Source organism: Periplaneta americana, chromosome 11 (assembly GCF_040183065.1).
Source record: "Periplaneta americana isolate PAMFEO1 chromosome 11, P.americana_PAMFEO1_priV1, whole genome shotgun sequence".
Lineage (NCBI taxonomy): Eukaryota > Metazoa > Arthropoda > Insecta > Blattodea > Blattidae > Periplaneta > Periplaneta americana.
Genome location: NC_091127.1, coordinates 132,748,763 through 132,771,564, shown reverse-complemented (window position 1 = coordinate 132,771,564; position 22,802 = coordinate 132,748,763). Strand labels below are relative to the sequence as shown.

The window sequence follows — 22,802 nt, the reverse complement described above, 5'->3', positions numbered from 1 at the left end:
CAAATTGTTCTTCCTCTTACACATATTGTCAAGTGAGATACCTACCTGATAATACATGTATATATCAGCCAGAACCTCGATCAGAGGTAAGGCCCGCCTAATGGGTATGAATGTCCCACAAAAAAGATACTAAAGAATGCTAATGGAAAGAAAGATATACAGAGTTTGTGTGCACTCAATGTTGGATGTTTGACGCTTTGTCAAACCACTTTGAGGTACCGGTATGTGGATATAAAGAGAAAAATTGAGTCGGTGTCTGGTAGGGTTCCTGTGTAGCTCAGTTGGTAGAGCGTTGGTGCGCTTAGCCAAAGGTTCCAGATTCGATATCTGGCCCCGGAACAATTTTTCCCTTGAAATTATTCTAAAGTAATATATCCTAATGTAGTTTCATGTATTGACATGTAATGAAATTACGACTTCACATACCTAATAAAGATATAAATAACTTACAGCATATTGCTAACCATAATGGATACTCTTTAAGTTTATTTATTCTAGTATGTCCTTATTTTGCACCGTATAATATGCGAGACATTAAAACAAGATATTTGTAGTTACTGCTTTATTGTACAGTTTTTTTAATCAGAATTTAACTATAATTAGATCAGTCTCTTTAATTTTAGTTTGTGATATTGGTATTCTCATAGGGTATTGTGTTGTTTGTATGTTTTATTGAATTTAAAAAATGCTGTTTATAGTCAGTAACTTCTGCTTTTGTGATGATATTTTCAGATTCAATCAACTTTAATTGGAAGTAATGACTCCACCAAATGCCTTCCCTAGTTTTGAACTCACAAAAGAAGAATTTGAGATTCTTCTTCACCCACAACTGGGATCAGATGTAAGAGTGAAGGATTTTGAAACTCGTCCACTAACTCAGCCTGGTGAGAACTATGGCAGCACCATTTTGGCCGCAGAACTCAACATTCAACATGGAAACAAGGAAAGTACTCTCCACTTGGTAGTAAAACTTGTTCCACCCTCGGAATTCCTCCGTGAGACTTTTGACATAGAAGTGACATTCAACAAAGAGGTGAATGCATACAGGCTTGTCAGTCCAGAGTATGAAACGCTACAGAGAGAGAAAAGAGTTCCTTGTAATAAATTCTTAGATGTGTTCCCAAAATTCTATGGTGCCAGAACAAATAAGATAGGAGATGAAAATGAGAGAGCAGATGACACAGCTGTTCTTCTACTGGAAAATTTGAAGTTATCTGGGTACCACACAGGAGATCGTCTGGAAGGATTAGATCTACAGCACATGGAGTTGGGAGTGGCTCAGTTGGCAAGGTTCCACGCAATATCCATTGCTCTCAAAATTCAGAAACCTGAAGTCTTCAGGGAGACAGTACTCAAAGCCTGTGAAAGGTTTGTACTGGATGGTATATCAAATGATGACGTGGTGGAGAATATCATTGTGTCCACTCTGGATGATATCAAGAGTGTTCCTGAATGTTCACCATATCTCAAGAGAATAGAGATGGCACTGGTGGAGGATATGAAAGTAAAAAAACTGCCATCGCCTCCACTGCCAGAGGAACCATTTGCTACGTTCATCCACAATGATTTTTGGGTGAACAACATGATGTTCAGGTATGAAGATGTTGGTGACAGTGGGAGACGTGGCAGGCCAATCAGCATGAAGTTTGTGGACTTCCAGACCACTTTGTATGCCTCCCCAGTGCATGATGTGATATTTTTCATGTATAGTAGTGCAGCTGATGGAGTCATCGACCAACACTATGACCATCTAATACGCATCTATCATCAAGAACTGATGGACTGCCTCAGAGACCTGGAGTGCAATACGGAACCCTTCTCGTGGGAGAACTTCCAGACAGAACTTAACACATATGGACCCAAAGAATTCGTGCACATCCTCTGCATGATCAAGTTCATTTCAGCTGACAAAAATAAAGTGCCAGACCTGTCTCAATGTGACCTGGATGTCATTGTTCGAAATAATTATGGTGGTGAGTTGTATGAAAAGAGGGTGAAATTTCTGATCCAAGATTTTATAAAAAAGGGTTGGTTCTAAATTCTTATGTAGGGAAAATATTCCATATTGACACACTAATATTTCTGAGGGATAATATGTGTATCTATAAATCTATATGATACAGACACTTACAGAGCTATTTCTGAGAACATTTTGAGTAAAAAGTACATTGAACATAGGTTAATTCTTATAATCTTAGTAATAATGATGTTATCACAATTTGAATCTTAAAAAAAGAATAAATTTTCTCAATTATAAAAGAAACAATAAATATGCTGTAGCCTATAGGCTACAGTATATTTGATTTATGAAATGCCGAAGTAAATCCTTGTATCAGGTCTCTCTCATTAAAGGCTAATTCACACGAGGATAGTTTACACTTTCCCTGTGTGATATGGTCGAGACAGTCAAGTTGTGACTTGGCGGTCAAGCATTTGTGTCCACTTTCCCGTTATGTGAGCAACTTGACTCCACCACTTCCCGCATGTGAATGCGAACTTGTAGCAACTTGGCAAGTAGAAAGTTTGTAGTTTTAGGTCTATTGTCGAAGTAAATTAATAATTATTAATAATGAGTGCCCCTAAGTGGAATTCCAACGATATCATAAAGTTTTTGGAAGTGTATGAGAAGTATGAACTTCTATGGAATATACATGACAAAAAATACCTCAATAAAAACAAGCGGGAATTATTATTCCAGAAACTAGTCGGTGAACTCATGGAACAAGGTTTCGAAAACGTAGACGTGGAAGTGGTTCGAAAAAAGTTAAAAACCCTTAAAACAGGACTCATTCTGAGATGTTTCCTGTATTCTGCAGAACCTTCTTCACCTAATTCTTTCAACAAGGTATTAGATGCACCGTGCTTAGTTCTTCTACGAATCCATTTCTTAACCCATGTTCTCTTTTCCTTGTTTTCAAGAATATTTTGTAATTCATACAATAACAAGGCGCCAATTAGCTGCACACATTCTTGAATATATGCTGGTGGCATCTTCAGTTTCACCAAACTAAAAATGCCGTTCACTATTGGTTTTTATTAACTATAACAGAATACAAGAATTCAAACACCACTACGAATACAACATTCAGCGCGCGCTTTTTTTCAAGCATGGTTTCAAGTTTAATGTCTCCGTGTGATCACAAATATAGCATCAGGTTTAGAGGCTTCAAGCACTTGACTCCTGTAAACTATCCCCGTGTGACTCGGTTTAAATCACAATTACAGAATGTAAGAAACTTTTCCCACAAAGTTGCGCAACATTTTTGTGCATTTTCATACACAGTACCGTATTTTTTTTTTTTTTTTTTTTCCACTAAGCATGAAAGGGAAGGCCTAGTCATTACTTCATGAATGGTATAGTATGTTTGTATCTAGTAGATTTTGTTCTTGCAAAACGATGTTTACAGTAGACTTCTCAAATTTTATTTCTTTACTTCCCACTTCATTACATCTGGCCACACAAGCGAGACCTTCGATATAACATTCAAGCTGATCTAATATTAGAATAATGGAAAGCAAGAAAGGGAATAACTTTACTGTTAAATCAAGAGAATTAGATACATACATACATGATACTAGAGCTGATCTTAGAATGTGCCTTGTCTTGTCTAGCTACTTTCTATAATATTGTATAGACACAGATGAACTGAAGCCTTGTCCAGACTAATGATGTGTTGTTTAAGATGGGAAATAACTTTCAATTAGAATTTAACATATGTTCATAAGAACTTTTTTACTCACATGACCCAAAGAATAAGCTCCATAAATGTTAGTATTACATGGATTATGTGTGTGTGCGTGAAAACCTGGAGACACAAATGTCACTTTCGAATAAAGCGCCATAAAGAATACGCACATGCATAAATTGGAGGGAATCTTGGTATGTCCATCTGAAATTTGATTTTAATGACTTACCAGTACCAACTGAATCATTAAAATTGGGATAGATTAAAGTATTGTTAAATTCAGACATTACCTTCAGGAAAAAATAATTTAATTCTATGCTAGTAAATTACATTTGTAATATTATACAAATATCATTCTCAGTGAACTAGTGGGCCCAAAGCTGGCTGACAGTAATGAATATTTTAGCGGAAAAAATTATGCACAGCATCCACAGTTAAGAAAGAGGCCATTGGTTCCATTTAATAGATTTACTGCATATAAAAGACCTCTTAGTTCACTAATAAAGATGAATGAAAGCAAAAATTCGATGTCTTGACTTGTCATTACTTCAGTTTAACATTCGACAACAGTTACAACGACAAACGTTTGTATAGGCCTTTACTATGAAAGAGTGATAATATTTTGATTCAGAATCTTACTGGTTATAAGCCTTTTATATGTAGGCTTAGTTAAGTCAAAACAATTGAGAAGAGTTAATAATATAGTACCGGTAGTCAAACAATCTGCATTGAAAACAACCAACCATATTTCATAAATTGGAATATAGTGTACAATCATCTTACCACAGAGAGAATGATTTTTAGCCGAAGAAAGAGAAATTCACACTTTCTCCAACTTGTATTCATAAGAGGGTTATCTATTTTCTCTTTGCATTTTGGCTATATTCTGCATGCTTCAACATTTAATAAAAGTAGGCGCAAAAAATGCAACAGAATACACAATAAATAATTACTGATCGGAAATTGAGAGTCCCTAAAATATTTAATTGGAACTTTGAAACAATTTCATTTGCTGTCTGACAGTTTTCACTCATCTCACATTATGTTAAGGAAATGAATATGCAATTAACATATAAACGTCTTTCTAAATTATTCAAACTACCATAACAGAACTTGAATTCGTATTTTTATGTCCCCTGATAGCTAATATGAGTTAGGTGTCCCCTGATAGCTAATATGAGTTAGGTATGGCTTTCTTGAGATACACCTTCTTCTTCTTCTTCTTCTTCTTCTTCTTCTTCAAGCTGTAGGCTTTAAGCCCATTGCGGCTCCTTTATTTCTTGTATCCACCTTTTTGCTGGTCGGCCGGTACTTCTTTTGCCAGTGGGTACATAGTCAGCGATTATTTTCGGGGTTCTATCTTGGCTCATGCGTTGTACGTGTTCCTACCATTTCTGTTTATACTCATCTACAGTTTCTAACAGGCTGTTAACTTTTAGATTGTTTCTTATTTCCTCATTTCTGATGTGATCCAGTCGAGTTACTCCTGCTACACTTCGAAGAAATCGCATTTCAGCTGCCTGTAGTCGGCTTCTTTATTTCTCTTTTAAGGTCCAAGTTTCACTCGCATGTAAGCCCGTTGGTATTGCCATAACTTTATATAGTTTAATCTGTGTATCTTTCCTAGTTTTATTTCGGAGTGTTCTTCTAATGGTCCCACATATATATAATTAAATTTGGCAATTTTATAATCAATATCTTTTTCATGAGTATATGATAGATGGCAGCCAAGGAAGTTAAAAGTATTAACTTGTTCTATGATATAGTCTTCCACTACTACCTTTGATCTCACCACCCTTTTGCCCATAAATGCCATTACTCTTGTTTTTTTTTTTCGAAATAGTCAGATTCATATCTTTCGTAATTTTATATAATTCAAATAGTCCCCTTTGTAACGTATCCTCGTCACTAGCTAATATGACTTGATCATCAGCAAAGAGGAGGTTTTTTAAGAATTTTTTGTTTTTAACGTTTTCTGATATGTTGAACTTCTGCATTTGCAACTTAAATTTCCTCATTGCTTCGTCAATATAAAGATTAAAAAGTGTTGGCAACAAACTGCAGCCCTGTCTTACTCCTAAATTTAATGTCTCATAATACAGTTTTCCTTCTTTTGATTTGTAGCATATGGTGGAGTTTTCATATATACTTTTTACTATGTCTATTAAATGTTCAAGAATACCTCTTAATTCCATAATTTCCCAGAGTTTATCTCTTTTTATATTATCAAATGCCTTCTGATAGTCTATAAACAGTAAATGGAGCTCTTTATTAAATTCTTTGGATTTTTCCATCATTTTGTTTTATTGTGAATATGTTATCAATACATGATCTTCCTTTTCGGAATCCTGACTGTTCTTCCAAGAGGATGGTTTCGGTAATAACTTGTAATCGTTTTGTTATTATTTTTGCATATATTTTATATGCTTCATTTAATAAGCTAATTCCTCTGTAGTTAGTGCATTTACTTCGATCCCCTTTCTGAATATAGGAATAATATTTGCTACTGTCCTTTCTTCTGGGATTTTCTTCTGGATCCAACATTGATTTAGGAGTTTAAAAAATCTCACTTTCCACTTAGCTGGAGTGTATTTTATTTATTCTATTTGAATACCATATATGCCTGGAGATTTTCTATTTTTTGATACACCTATTATTCTAAAACTTTTCTTTAATTCAGTCATTCTTAACACTTTAATACTAACAATGGAAAGTCTCTCTATCGTAATATCCATCCCAGGAGACCATCTCTACAGGATGAACTCCAAAGAGGAAGTAACCATGGAAAATACTGGAATTGGTACCAACATCTGTCCTCTCAAATTTCTCTATCTTCTTTTGCTAATATATTGCCAGCCTCATTATTTCATAATTACTGAATCATCATTGTCGTCGTCATTACTACTATGTATGACATGGAAAAACAGGTATAATTCTTTCTACATATTGTTTCCTTCTATTTCTATATTGTTGTATAATCTCATTCGAACTATTTAGTTACCGTACACCTTCAAATGTAGGCTTTCAAGGCCAGCGTCAATGGGGTGAGAGTTATCCAGGCTAATAGGTCGTGGTCTGCTGGCGTTGTTACAACCAGAGTGCCTGATGTCTACCGCAGCTGTAGATGAAATGTCTTGTCGTAACATCGCCAGTAGACGACAGTCTATTAACCCAGATAACTCTCACCCCACATTTAGTTACAATTCATTTTCTGATTTCATTGCTGTATTTTGATCTGTCTGATTACTATTGCTATGAAACTTACAAGTCAGAAGTCGTCTTCAGTGGCGCAGAAGGTATAGTGCTGGCCGTCTGTGCCCGAGGTTGCGAGTGTGCTTAAATGCGACAGGCTCATGTCACTATAGTCGCATCGCTGTTTTTTCCGGCGTGACTCCTCTTTGCTTATGCCTTAGGAAGTGAAGGCTCTATAAAGTCTAGGTAGGTAGTATCATTCGCCATTTTTGTTCTTTCGTTGGCAAGTTACCAGACGAGGAATCTATTTGCTGCACCATTAAACATTATCATGTCGTAGCATCCTATGATAATAAATCAAACGCACTGTAATTGAGCAAATAATAGACCAGCAAATGATGTCCTCGTGTGCTTTGTGCAAATGCCAACGAAAGAGCCAAAATGGCGGGCGATTATATTAAGTATTTATCGACCCTTAGAAAGTGCATAACGTCATCAGCAGTGAATCACAAGATGCACACGTTTAAATGTAGCCGACCTGCAATGTGATTGGCTGCCAGAAATAAGAGTGAAGGGACTATAGATTTAGTGGCATGTAAAAGAACTCCTGCGGGACAAAATTCCGGCACACCGGCGATACTGATATAACCTCAGCAGTTGCGAGCGTCGTTAAATAAAGCATAATTTAAAATTTTACAAGTCAGAAATATCCCTGAACAGGTGACTGGCCCTCCCAATTAAGATCAGTGAAAGGGCTGCCCTCCTTACAGCTGTTGTTAAAAACTCACTTATATATTAATCCTGTAAATAGGGGTGCCCCATCCATCATTACTAGCCATTAGGAACTTCTCCCTTGTAACCCTGGGCACAGGTCCTGTCCCGTGAGGAGAAGGGTATCTCTTCCACACTGTTCTCTTCCAGTTTTTGGATTTCTTTACACGTAACCCTATGCCAGGGACTCTTCTACCAGATACTACACACTCGGGTCGTGTGACCTAGAGCTAGCAAGAGAAGGGACACCATCCTTTTTGGTGAGTCTGCTTATATAAGAGTTCTCACCTGCTACCCACGTATTTATATTATTTTATTTTAATTTATTTTACTTAGAAGTGTCACTTACGGAAGAATGATTGTCAAGCCAGGTTGCATGTTAAAGGTTTTCTTTTTTCTACCACTTTCTTTTCTCATAACACTTGGAAAATTTTAACAATCATGTTGGCCACCTTAATCTGCACTCTTAGTAGTAAAGCTTCAACAGTTTGCATTGTGGTATCTTTCGCTTTAAGTTATTTTCTTCCTAAGTTTCCACGAAAGCTATTTGCAACCTGGCTGATGAAGCGTTACTTAGTGAGTTTTGCAACGTGTCTGTAAACTTACGAGAGACTCAGAAGCTTCAATCATATCCAGTCATCATCATATAATTATATACACAATATTATAATAATTAATCAGTTTGAAAACAATTTTTGTGCCTCGAAAACATATCTGAGACGAACATCTGCATTTAGATGTATTCTCCTTTATCCAGGGAATGTAAGTATTTGACAATAATGTTGAAATTGCAGTGGGCAGTTTCTTGCATACATTATAAAATAACTTACCGGTATTAGAATGTTTTCAATCTCTTCGTTATGCCATGCAATGGGGAAGATTGAGTAAATGATATTTTGAACTGATTTTGAAGTAAATACATTCCGATTATTAGAGGGTGATAACTGAGCAGCATTTACTTATAAATGCATTTATTTGAATTATAGCAGCTGCCGATGTTTTACATTCCTTGGTAATTAGTGGTTACCAAATTTGCATTTGAGCTCATGTATTGCAGGTTTCCTGACCAAGGATAATGGAATTTAAAGAGGCAGTAATAGTAATATGCGTTACAAGAGTGGCATGTTTAAGTTTTCATGTTCGAGGAAAAGTTTGAAAAAGCGAAACGTAGTTGAGCTTTTTTAATTTCCGAGAATTGAAAGAAAACGTACCGCTCATGTATCGTACATTATTTTGTGCGAAGATCGTTTATTACATACCTGAAAGAGGAATTTCTAATTATTTGCAATGAAATCTCCATCTTGGTTTCTGTTCAATGACGGGAAATTTGCAAAACAAAAATATCTATCTTCAACATTGTTGCTTTAAAATGTTTTCTGTGTTTACTATACTCCAGCAGGCCGTGATATACGTCTGTCTTTTTTTCCCCCAGTCTATAAATGGGAACTTAAAACAAATGGTAAGGTTATGTAATGATTTATTTTTCATTTTAATATTTTAACAATATTATTTATATAACATATTGCAGTAATAACATCGGCATCTGGAATCTTGTTGATTTTTTCACTGCTTCCTTAATGTTACTTGCATCACGAATGCAGTAACTTTAGTGGAGTTGTAGAGTTTACTTAATTTTTGCAAATATTTAAAAACAATAATTAACAGTGCAGTTTAGGTGATTGCAAGTGGTAAATTTCCAATTTATAATTATTACTATATTGAATGTCTCTAAAAATAATATGTTAAAAGCCTAAAGCAATAAAGTCAATATGTCACTTAAGCGGTAAGAAGAGGGAAATTGTTATGTGTGTTAGGTTGGGATTACTGAATGTGAAATTTTAGACTTTCCGCGGATTGGTTTTGTGCGGAAACCAAGCAAATATGCACGATCTTGCACAAAAATTTTTAGCATAGCTTTCTCCGGTAACAAAATAAAAGTAAAGGATTTATGCCATAGATATAAAGTATGTAAGAGAATTCTGACCCAGGCAAAATTACCGACAAACTGTTACTTGTATATCTCTATCCTATACAGGCCAGTACGATGTCTAGTTCAATTCCTTGGTTCAAACTGGAAATGTCTTGGCAGGACAGAATCTCCTGAGACCATGGAGGCCTTTAACATACAGGCTTAAAGCAGAAAACGAGGTAGAATAAATGGAATGGAATAGGCAAGTATTTTTAAGACATTTGTAAACAACAAAGCACTATACATGATTCAGAATTAGATTGTTTGGATTCGCTTAACTGATAAGATAATGGTTCAGTTCCTGGCAGATTCTTACATTTGTGGACAGTTGTGTAGGAGATTCTTTTTGCAATACTACCGTTTCCTCTGCCAATTTAATTCCAACATTGCTACTTTGTCATGTAACTTTTAAGTAAATAAGTTGTTAAATAAGGAATTGTATACTTTCTCACAGAACTTAAACAGAGTTTAATTTAAATCGGAGTAGTTATTCAAGTTGCTAGTGAAAACATGACATTTGTGTGTCATAAAAATATGCATTGTGTATTATTTAAGCTACAACAAACTTTTCTCTTTAGTTGGACCACTTAAACATTGTGGTACTCAGTTTTTTGCTTAAATTATGTACGGTACTTTTATCGTTCTGGAATTCATCAAAGAAATCTTACTTTCCTCTTTATCGTATGTAATTGTATTTGATTGTCAAATGCTTACTGTACTTTTCATTGGATGCAGATTCATAGATTCAAATACAGCCAAAGAATGACAAACTGGATCTGGATTTTGATGATCTAAAAATAGCCAAAGTAACCTATAAAATTATCCTAAAATTGCTAAAAATTACTTTAGCTCTAATTTATAAAACAAAAGCCCTAGAATCATAAAAAAATGTAATTTATTCATTCCAAAATAACATACACAAGGCAGCTGATTTTCATATTTTTTTTTGTCCTGGGTATAGTTTTTCAGTATTTTTCTGCAGATTGCAAGAAGCAAATGAAAACAGCGTAAATTTGCTTCATTTATTACTAGACTAATTTTATAGACTTTAAAGAAGAACTTTCGGTTTTCAACTAATGTTGAAACTCGATATTTTCAGTATTTCAGAACTACTGGTACCCTACCATATATTTATCTTCTCTCATACGGATCGTATTTCCCAAGGCCTGAAGTGTCGCCTATTGTGTGTATACAAATCTTGAGGATTTTATTATAAGCTGGAATTACCCTTAAGATTTGTGTAGTACAATAACTTATCGAAATCAAAATGACGTTGACAATCTGTAAATGGTGTGATGATGTGTAGCTTTGCTTTCTGTATGTTTTAATACAAATATTTTCATATTTCTGCATAAACGCTGGAGTAAAATTAGAGAATGATTGAAGTAATTTGTACTTTGATGCAACTTCATTTTGACACACATATATTACTCAAAATCGTAATGCAACAAAATTTTTGTTGATTACCATAAAATAGTTATATGAAACTGAAAAAAAGAGACGTAATGACGCAAAAAACTAAATAAAATTGACCTTAAAGTCGAAAATGATTGCTTAAAATTATAGATTTTGCAATCAGTGTTTCATGTTCAACGTTTATAAATAAGATAATATTATCTGTTAAATACCAAATAAAAATGACATATTGTTAATATTCAGGCTATCGAGATAATTTTTAGTATAACTTCTTCAGAAGAGAAGTTAAGCCTACAGTCTCGTGTCATAGATACCATAGTCATATTCGTCACTAAACAAATTCTGTCTTTGAGTGAAAGAGTAAATGGCGATACAGGTTTTTCTCACCCTGGTTAAAATTTACTTCTGCTGGCCATCATCTTCACAGTCATCATAATATTATGAGGAAGGGTAGAGGGTAATAATGAATTCAGAATTTGTTACACTTTCAAGAGAGCAGAGATGAAGATCTTTGTTACTGTACCTATAGCTAGAAGTATAGGAAGCCAGCTAACTTCAGTGTATAATTTCTTTTCATATATTTGACTTTTTCAGAGATTAGCTTAGGGCCTACATTAAGTTTTAAAGAATACCAACTTGACCTGTCACCCTGTTAACGAACCTATTCATGGCATGAAGAGGTTAGGAAGCATACTTGAATTCTTTATTAGAATTTTATAGATATTTATATACTGTAGTATTCATGGAATTACTTCACATTATTGATAAGCTTTGAATAAGTATAGAAAAGCTCAAGATGTTGAAATGCTTTAATAAATGTGCTTCAAGGCTTATTTTTGTATGTGACCAAATTGTCTTCCTAATATATGTTTGTTTAATTTTAGAACTAGATACGTAAGCATTACAAAGTAGTGCAATTTTCTTATTGTATTCACTGTTTTTGTAATATCGGTACCGGTATTATTTATACATAATTATAATCTTATTTCAATGTTACCAATTTTTTGTATTACCGGTACCGGTATTTTTAAATTACTGTTGTGTTGGTGTTATTATCATTATCCTTAAAAGATCTCGGGATTGCATTTCTACTTACTTTTGAGAGCAAAATCTAATGTTGTCTGTATGTAACTTATTTATAACAAGCAATATGAGGTAAATTAAGTGTAAGAATGCTTAATACTGATAATTAATTAATTTACAGACAATCCAATATCTTGTGTAATTAAAATAGTATAGTACCCAGTTTCACAATTTTCAGAACTTAATTACATTTATACCATATCTATAAGTTGGTGATTTCCAACTCGCCAAATTACGATGTCAGTGCATATTGTAGCAGAAGCATAGATCATTCATTAGAGAGACTTATGTGAGGAAGGATAGTACTGTGTTCCAAATATCATGTTACCAGTACCGGTACCCATAAACTAAGTAAATGAATGTACCGGTAACTTAGGCAATTGTCTATAATAAGAATATACATATTTATGTTAATCTTCTATACTGGTAGGTATATAAAACAAAATTGTAATATTTTTATTTATAGGCAAGTATTAAATTTAAGTAGGCTACATTACCATAGTTTTCCACTTTCACTTATCTTGAAAAATGAATAATTAACAACTAAAATTTAGATGCATTAAAAATCTGTCAGTGAAGCACATGAACGTTATTTACGTATTAATAATACTGAACTATGGTATATTTGCACGATATAATCTCTGACAACCAAATTACTGTACTATAATTGTGATAAACATCGTTATGAATTTCAATCTACAGTAGAACCCCGATTATCCGTCACCATATTAACCGATTGTCGGATTATCCGACTGTCTTTCTCTCGCTTTTTTTTTTTTTTTTTTTTTTTGCTACAGAAATATATAAAGCTCTGTATCTTATATTAGCACGTTATTTTTTCGAGAGAGGATTATTACAAGACTTGGCTCTTATACAGTATGGTCTACTGTTCATGGTGTCGTACTGTATAACTTCTGTATAAAATTTCTTCCATGAGTATCAAAAGAAATCGTGTTGTAGTATCAAAAAGTGCAAATAAAGTAGTTTGGGGAACGAGAAACTGTGTTTCATCTCAGAATACGAAATTGGAATCAGAACTGTTTGCAATTTAATAAAAATCAAGATAAAGTGTATAAAGTACGTAAATCTACATGAGACGCCCACTCTTCCTATCTTTCAACAGACAGCCATTACAAGGAGGTTCCTTGCAACTAAAAATCCGTTGTTAACAACCAGACTTAAATCAGTGAACTTCTGATCCACTACCTAGCGTATTCAATACAAGACCATAGAGGAGCTTACGAGATTGTAAACATTATTCACTAAATTTACGAAAATCTTTTATGTATGGATTATCCGATTTTTTCGATTAACCGTTCAGCCCACCTCCTTCATTACCACGGATAATAGAGGTTCTACTGTATTTGGTTACCGTACTGAAATAAATGCAATTAAAAAGAAAAATGAAAATGTAATAGTATATTGTCGCTTAAAATGCAAATGCTCGTATCCCACAAAATCAAATTTTTGCAGAAGAATGAAAAACGTTTTTGTTATCATTAATTGCGGGCTTACGAGACATTGCAGGTAAATGCGTATCACATAGACGAATTGAGCGGTACTGGTACCAGAAACTCAATTTCGAAAATTTTTAGGCTTACAAGTATTTGCATCTTAAGCAATGATATTATGAAACGAGTTTATAATGTTATACTTTATGGCACGAGTCAGTGTTTACAGAACAAGCAAGCAAGTTCCCTAATTTTGACGAGAGCAATAACTATAACATTATGGACGCGTTTCATACATAATTCTTTTGTATGACAGCATTATAAAACAATTATAAATAAGTAAATATGTAGTAGGGTTAGTGTTTCTCTACGGAGCTGATAGCATTCTGGGTCGAACCATTGTTTGCTATTCTTGAAGTTCTCTCAATTTGTGCTGTTCTGATGTAGTTTAGGATGAAGTTCAGAGCTAAGTTCATTTGGTGATCTCTTATAAGGGTCGTTGCTTCGTCTAAAGATTGTTTATTCTTTTCTAAGGTTTGTTTGTTTAAATATCTTGAGATGGTCAGATGGTACATATGGTCAGACTAATCATGGTCTATGAAGAAAGGGATTGACAACAATGATGTAACAGCAAATCATTTCATATTACAGCATGGCAGATCGTTTCATAATATTAACTTTGTGGCACAAGTTATACCTTCATAATAGAAGTCATGATGTTTTACTGTCCGTGCAAATGGTTATGTCACAGGGTCGCATCGAGGTTTTCCCCACCCATTTCTGCAAAGGCTAGTGGCTGGACTGTTAGGCTCTTTCCTGAAAATATTTGCTGTACGGAATTGGAAGTCTACATAATATTATACAAACATTTCAAATAATTTAAAGAAAAAGTCCCCTTTAAGTACTGGTAAGTAACTATCGCATAATTCCCTTATTTAATAACCCTGCAACGTAGCCACTCGACCAATATGGTAATATTTTACGACACTAGTACAATAATGTGGCATATTATGCATGATTTTCACTAATGACTGTTTGTAATGCTGGAGTACAAAAAAAATGACATTACACTGTTAATCTATTACGACCTATGTAGGCCTGCTATGTACTGTAGGTATATATTTTACTGAAATAGCATTAGTAAGTTTCGAAGAACAACTACCAGTATTAGAATTACTAGGAAAAAAAATAATTCATTTTTAGTTCACATCACTGCTTGTGTGACACAAATTAAGTTGGTGTTCTATTTTCTTTGCGGTAACTGATTAGTGAAAAGTAGAAATGTGATCCGTGACATCACAGAGCACGCAGTTGGAAATCACTAACTTAAATAAATCAATCGTTTCTAATAGAAATTTAGTAATTCATTTGGCGACAATCAAATTCTTGTACGTTCTACCTCATGGAATATTCTGAAACTTTGTTATTCAAACGTAGTTTGTTCAGTCCATATCATATGATTCCACAAACTACTTTTCGTTTAATATTTTACTATATGCAATAGTCACACATGAAAAAAAATTCCTATAGTAGTAACTGTAATAATATGCAGAGCAATATTTGTTTGTAGCATGTTTTATCTTGGCTTTTTGACAATGTACTTTATGTATTTAAAAATATAAGCTTTAAAATGTTATGAAATGATATCAACTAGGGTTATGCCTTCTTTGTTGAAGACTATGAAAAATTTATACATATATGATGACATCACTTGTCTATACAAAATTGTTAATACCGTAATTAATAACATTGGTGGGTCGAGAGGGTTGAATTAATTTAACAGAAACTAATCTTATAGTTTCCGGAATAAGGAAAAAAAATATGTTTGCAATGTTATGTTTCAAAAGTTCAAGCCATAAATACTTCAAAATAAATAATTAAGGAAAAATAAAAAAACATATATAAACATTACATATTTATTTTCTGTTTATTAATATTATAATAGTATTAAAAATAAACCTTTATTCGATAGATTTTTATAGTAATGAAGAGGAGAAACTTATATTTCCTTGAATACATGTTTTTAATTAAACTTTGATTACAATAATAAATATACCGACAAAAATGATTAGATGTACATTTATTCTAAAACAAAGTGTATACATATTCATCTGCAAATGTTAGTTTGGTCAGTATAGTTCAGTTTGTTGTTGGCATTTGTCACAACTCACCACCATATTTTGTTGTTACAAAATTATTTTGCTGACAGAATAATGTGGTTAAATCACTATAATACAAGTAGTTACAAAATTATTTTGCTAACAGAGCAATGTGGTTAAAATTTCTATAATACAACAATATGTAAAATTATTCATTATTTATAAAACTATTTTGCTAATAGAATAACGTGATTAAATTTCTTTAGTACAACAGACTTCAAAATTATTCATAACATGCAATATCTCGATTGTTACTGGTACTCCTGCAACAGGACACGTTATTCTGGAATTATCATATCTCTGTATGAAAATACGATACTATTTGTGTCGGAAACTGTAACGGCTTTGATATTTAGGCTATCTATGTTGTAATGTCGAAATATTTTTATTGCAGAAACATATAGACCTATATTATGTTTTATTTCTGATTAACTCTCAAACATCACAAGTTTTAATTAACCTTTATTTTATATTTTAAAAATTTATACAAACTTTGATATTGAATATTTTATATATCAGTAGGTAGTATAAAAATGGCCCATTAAACTCCTTTTATAGAAAGACTTTGTTCGAAAAAAGTAAACCTAGTTGATGTTACAGTTTGTTTTTAGGAAAGTGATTTAAATATACATCCCATTTTAAAGATGAAGGAAAGCAAATACAGTGAAGTAACACATAAACTAAAAATACAAAACGATGGGCCAGTTCAAAAAGGAAACAGCTCAAAATTTAAAGTTTTGGCAAAACTGAATTTTAAAGCTTCTTGTTACTTTGCAAAATCCAATTAACACACTATAATTTGAAACTTGTAGTATTACTATGAAACATCACTAACAGATTTGAGGCAATTTTGAATACTCCTTTGATATTCATAGCAGCATTAAAGCTTTAAAATGCAGGTTTCTCAAAACTTTAAATTTTGAGTTGTTTCCCTTTAGAAATGGGCCGTCGCTAAAACTATTTTAATGGCACAAAACACTAGACAATTCTACAGGACTGTTTGTAATTGAAAAAAATATAATGTTAGTGATATATACCTTGTTATTCAGTATAATAACGATTGCTCACCATCTTATGCCTTTAACTTTTTAAATATGAATACCCATTTTTCTCATATAGGTACTCTGCTTTGTAGTTTACAGAGCCTTCAGTGAGATTCTTTTAGACCTAAACTGTTTGCCAAAGAGTCTAGATTGTGATATAATATGTGTTAGTTTGAAGAGTGTGATATTATATTAAAACAAAGTGTTAACTTCTTGAACTTATATTATTTTATTGATCTGATATTGAACACGTAGTCTCAGCTTCGTGCTTCATTTTAAGAATGTACCAAAGTATTTATAAAACATATTGTAATTTTAAATACTTATACTGGGCTGATTCGCTCAAATAAAGAAAGGTTTCATTTGATCTTATAGTTTATGCCCTATTACCAAGATAAAATTGAGGCCTTGAAATAACACAGGTGCTAAGTGCCAAAAATAAGAAACACAGTTGTTTGAGAGAAACTGATACCAAAAGACCTGTGGAGTATTGTCTAGCATCATGTATTGATCATGGTTTGAACTGCTTAGAGATCTCATGGCACTTGCTAAGTGATGGGTGATAGTCGATAGTTCTGGTGACTATTGATAGTATCGAAAAATGGGAAGATCATTCATAATATTATGAGTTTCAAACTGGAAATGAGCAACATGATTCTTTTTCAGCGATTCAATCAGATATTACAAATTGTTTGTAACGATTCATTCACGGTTTGTTCAGAACTCATCCCAATCTATGATCTCAATCTTTTGAATCATAAACAAACGACTCATATGATTCTTCACTTTGCAATCATGAGTAGAATGAAAGCATTCTTCATAGCTCGCATAGATGGCAGAGTAGGCCTGGGAAGAATACAGTCCATGAGACATTGGCTGGTCTCTTTCTGATTGGCTGGAACCAGTTTTCTTGACCTCCATTAATCTACAAAATCATAATTTATAAACTCGACCTTACTATCAAGTACATTTTTTACATTAAACTCCTATTTAACTACTATGAAAATTTCAGGCACTCACTCATTATTTTTCATATTTAACTAAGCAAATTCAGTACTTTGTTTCCACTTGTCCATTCCTTTATCATACACCATTCATCCACAACTAAGTAATTTGGTCAGGAAGTATCTGTATTCATGGGATCTTCAATTGTCCACACCTGTGGAGTAACGGTCAGCCCGTCTGGCCGCGAAACCAGGTGGCCCGGGTTCGAATCCCGGTCAGGGCAAGTTACCTAGTTGAGGTTTTTTTCCGGGGTTTTCCCTCAACCCAATACGAGCAAATGCTGGGTAACTTTCGGTGCTGGACCCCGGACTCATGTCACCGGCATTATCACCCTCATTTCATTCAGACGCTAAATAACCGAGATGTTGATACAGCGTCATAAAATAACCCAATAAAAAAAAATCAATTCTCTTGGAAAGACTGTTATCCAAAACTGAAAACTTGATGAAAGGTGAAACCCTCTGCTTCCCAACAAAGTGGAAATGCTTATTTTAATGAGAAACTTATACTTGGAACAGTGGTCACATGTTTAAAAATATATATACCGGTAATGATTGCTAATGTTGGGACTTCAATAAGGACAAATTATATTATTATATGTTATTGGTAGGCCTATGTAAGTCGAATTCAATTCAGTATATATTATTAAATGAATAGTTTCATACATGTTAAATATAAATTCAGAAATATATTCAGTTTAAAATCACTTAACAAAATAGTCTGTAATGGCTATCGATAGTTATAACGAAAACTATCGATAGTATCGATTATATTATAAGTATCGATTATAACTATCGATAGTAGTAACAACAATCGATAATACTATTGATACTATCGCCCATCTCTACATTTGCCATAATTGATATGTAATCTGAAGTAGTACATAATGTAAATGTGAAATTCTCAATTTCGAAAAATAAGTGGCACTTAGCACCTTTGATATTTCAAGGTCTCAATTGTGAATGTGCAAAACTTTATTTTTAAGGACTAACAGAAAATTAAATGATAAATACCTCATTTCACTACAAAGAGCATTCTTATGAAGACCAGTCCCAGATAGTCATGTTCCATCAGCTTATGTAATGGTGTGTGTAGTGTCTATCGCAAATAAACTAAGCGGTAGAGATTGGAGTGGGACCAGTCTGGATAGGGAAATCTGTAAAGACCTGTCCATATGCCAGCATATGACCACTTGCCACCCGCCAATAGATTTTGTTAGGTAGAGGCTGGAGTGAAAAGAGTTTGCATAGGAATGCTCATGAAAGAAACCCACCTGACTGTTAGCTCTCATAATGGAAATGATTCAGTAGTGTATAGAATAGGGTGACCAATTTCTGGTCGTCTGTTTATTTAATTATACTACAAATGTGAGTTAGGTCACAATATAGAGTACAGTAATGTTAAAAAGATATCCTTGTTTCTTAGTTTTAACTTATTTGTATTTGTCAACAGAATGCGGAAAAATATTTAATTTTTTATCTTGCTATACAAGCTGAAAAAAGAACTTTTTACAATCATATGTGCAAACAGTTATACCAAATATTGCATGATCACCAGAGCAGAACTGTATTGAGTGGTACCTGCTAAATTATCGATATTACTGTCAGTTTATATTTAAATATATTTAGCGGTTATTATTATGTTACATAAAAAAATTAGCAATCTTGGCTAATAAAGAAAAATATTGGAGGATTAGGATATCAGTACAGAAGCCAGGAGTATCCAAAAAAAATGAGCCCAAATACTGATAGTGCTGATAGTGATTCGTCTGTTGGATGGAGATGTTAAACCTGGGAGCCTCTTTGGTGCTATTCAACAGGAGTGGACTATGTGCTGGCACTGGGTTTTTCCCTTCTTCCTTCCTTATCTTCATCATCCTCACTCAAGCCACTGACATGGCTCAGTCGGTTAAGGCGCTTGCCTGCGGTCTGAAGTTGCGTTCGGGCGCGGGTTCGATCCCTGCTTGGGCTGATTACCTGGTTGGGTTTTTTCCGAGGTTTTCCCCAACCGTAATGTGAATGCAAGGTAATCTATGGCGAATCCTCGGCCTCATCTCGCTATCACCAATTTCATCGACGCTAAATAACCTAGTAGTTGATACAGCGTCGTTAAATAACCAACTAAAATAAAAAAAAATAAAAATCATCCTCACTCATTCCCTACACTACACTTAGACGAACATTTACACATGTACTCACCGCATTACAAACATACCTGCCCACAGATACACATCATACATAGCATGGTGTGCAACTTGAAAATGGGTAAAGTCCTGCCATCTGTCCGCAATATGCGGAACCCAAATCTCGCAAGTGAAGTGAGTAGGCATTGGACACACACACACACACACACACACACACGCACATGTGCTGAGTCAGTATATTTTAGTATAAGAGCTGAAATGATGCTGGGTAATAGATGCTGGATGAAGACACAGCTTGAAAATACTTTGTAAGCATGCGCAAAGAAACTTTGTTATCATGGATGCAACTTGTCACTACAAGAGTTGAGAAGTTCGTCTCTCTTCAAAAAGGAGATTGAGTTGTGAGGTGATAGGTATGGAATTTGTGCTTTCGTTTCAACTTTTCTTATGATGTGCTTGTTACAACATAGCGAGCACAATGGAGAGCCTGTATTAAAAATGTGGGAGAAAAAATGGAACTAAAACAGTTGGGTACGGCTACCCGAAATCTAAACTTAACACTAAAAGCTATACATGAGGAAAGAGAAGTGCATATGTAAGGAAATTTAATAGAAAAGTGTACAAAACCAATTGGGTGTGTGGATGTGAAGTTCGGAATGCTTTTCTTTTTTATTTGTTTTCCTGCTTCTTAGAAGCAGTGATGCTTGGAGTAAAAAGGGTGTGACATATCTTGCGCATATTAATATATTAACAAAAGGTGCTGCGATTGAGAAGAGTATGTTGCTAACATAGTAGGATTCTACTCAAGAGTAATGTTTTGCAGCAGAAAGCAGCGATGTATGGATTTCATTTTTTGGCAGTGACTGAGTATTATATACTGTGTACACACACACTCTCTCTCTCTCTCTCTCTCTCTCTCTCTCTCATACACTCACTCACTCTCACACTCTCTGTCCCTCAAATACTCTTTCTCTCTCTTACATTCTCTCTCCTACTCCCTCTCTCTTTCTCATACACTCACTCTCTCTCACACTCTGTCCCTCAAATACTCTTTCTCTCTCTCACATTCTCTCTCCTACTCTCTCTCTCTCTCTCTCTCTCTCTTTTCTGTATATTTGCGTGCTTTTACCCCTTTGGTTGGTTATTTAAAAAATAATACACCTCATATCTTATTTCTTGCACAAGCCGACACTGATTTTGTGTATTTTTTCTTTGTTTCCTATTCATTTGTATTTCTGGCAGGAAATTTATCGCCACTATCATGGTACTAGGGTTAGCAATGGGCTGTGTCCGGACAAGGGTTCGAATCCTACTTGGACTGATCACCTGGTTGGGTTTATACCGAGGCTTTCCTGAAGTGCAAGATAAATGTCAGGTAAGTTCATGGAGATTCTTTGGATTAATTATGACAAAACCATCTCACTATCATCAATGCAACATAAGTGTGCAGTTAATAATGCGTCATTAAATAAATTATAAAATGTGGGAAATTTGTTCCTAGAGAATATTATGTTGCTGTAATAGACATGTTTTTTTAACCTAAATGTAATTTATGTTATTACATCACAAAGTATAGTAGAACTTATAATGTAACGTAGTCATGCTATAGGTTCTTAAACAGATCCTGGTTACTGCTGAATGACTCCTCTATCACGTCATTGCTGCTGAGTGAGTACTGTCTGTCGCCTTAGTTGCTACTGAATGACTGAACGCTGTTGAGCAAATCCAATACTTGTTATGTTGGATGCTGCAAACAATATCAATCTCATACTGCAAACTGTCTCGCTTCTGGTGATGCTAAGTGAAAGTTGAATTCCAGAATATTTCCTATGTTCACCAAGCTACATACAGTAGCATGTAAATTCAAACATATAATTTTCAGCATTTTCTTTGATTGGTGGTCTACAAGATGCACATTCCTGCTTAATTGAGTTCTGTAATATAGCAGACTTAAGACTTCACCGCAGGATGACTGTTTAATTGTTAGGAAAAGTAAAATAAATCCTTGACTATCTGCTGTCGACTTAACCCACAAGTTAACAGCTACAATTGGGATATACATTCACATCACAACTGTGCATCGTAGATTTTTTGAAGTTGGGCAAAAGACTCGTAAGCCATTAAAAAAAGCAACTGCTAACCTGATACAGCGTCTTCAACTTAAGACGCAACCCTGGCTATGGCAGGCGGGCAGGCAATAAACCATTCTCTATAGTGGGAAAACCAAGCGGTATTGAGCGGTGGCAGGCAGACGGGTGGGCATATAGGCCGGTATTTCAAGCAGGAAAACCCAGCGATGTGCGACCCAGCATGCAATTAGTGTTAGTTTGTCTTCTGTGAGGTGTGAACGTGTTTGGTCAGTTTTAGTTTTGATTTAACGTCTTTGGTGAACTGTGCTCTGTTTAAGTTTAAATTTATCATGGTGTTTACCACCATGTGACTTTTATCTTACAGATATGTTAAAACATAAAGTGTACGTGAACAATTAGAGGAACTTCAAGAAAATATTCGGTACGTGATCTCCAGCATTTCAAGGCAGGAATTGGATCGCGTATTTCATCATCTTCTTTGCTGGTGTGAGCATTGTATTGAAGCTGGTGGAGATCATTTTGAACATCTTATGTCTTAAGGTAAGGAAATAAACACCATTAAATTAATTTTACTGAAAATAAACTAACACTAAATACGGGTAGAAAGAATGCATGCCGGACCACTTAGCAGTTCAAACTACCGCACAACGCCACTGCGTTTTACAGCTTGAGAGTACTGCCCACCTGCCAGTGCCTGGATTGCGTCTTAAGTTGAAAGCGCTGTATTTGCAAAAAACCCATAATATGGGAAAAATTACATAGAAACTGGACACTGAATGTCTGGAAGAAAATAT

The 22,802-nt window shown here is 34.4% G+C and overlaps 2 protein-coding genes and 1 long non-coding RNA gene across 7 annotated transcripts in view; 2 read left to right on the top strand and 1 right to left on the bottom strand.

Moving 5' to 3' along the window:
* The window catches only part of LOC138709345 (uncharacterized), a 37,396-nt gene extending 15,848 nt beyond the window's left edge, over nt 1-21,548 (top strand). For 4 of the 5 annotated variants that reach the window (XM_069840048.1, XM_069840049.1, XM_069840047.1 and 1 more), the window contains exon 2: nt 733-17,137. In XM_069840048.1, coding sequence (XP_069696149.1) covers nt 758-2,038 — 1,281 coding nt within the window. In that variant the 5' untranslated portion in view covers nt 733-757 and the 3' untranslated portion in view covers nt 2,039-17,137. Of the gene's footprint in view, nt 1-732; nt 17,138-21,160 lie in introns of those variants that run through there. The other variant, XM_069840050.1, reaches the window with a different exon arrangement.
* Nucleotides 16,509-22,802, bottom strand: part of LOC138709347 (uncharacterized) — a 12,763-nt gene continuing 6,469 nt past the window's right edge. Inside the window, exon 2 of the long non-coding RNA XR_011334916.1 lies at nt 16,509-17,695. This is a non-coding gene — a long non-coding RNA (uncharacterized lncRNA). The remainder of the gene's footprint in view (nt 17,696-22,802) is intronic.
* Nucleotides 22,179-22,802, top strand: part of LOC138709346 (uncharacterized) — a 16,809-nt gene continuing 16,185 nt past the window's right edge. Inside the window, exon 1 of the mRNA XM_069840053.1 lies at nt 22,179-22,548. The gene's annotated coding sequence lies outside the window, so the exon portion shown is untranslated. The remainder of the gene's footprint in view (nt 22,549-22,802) is intronic.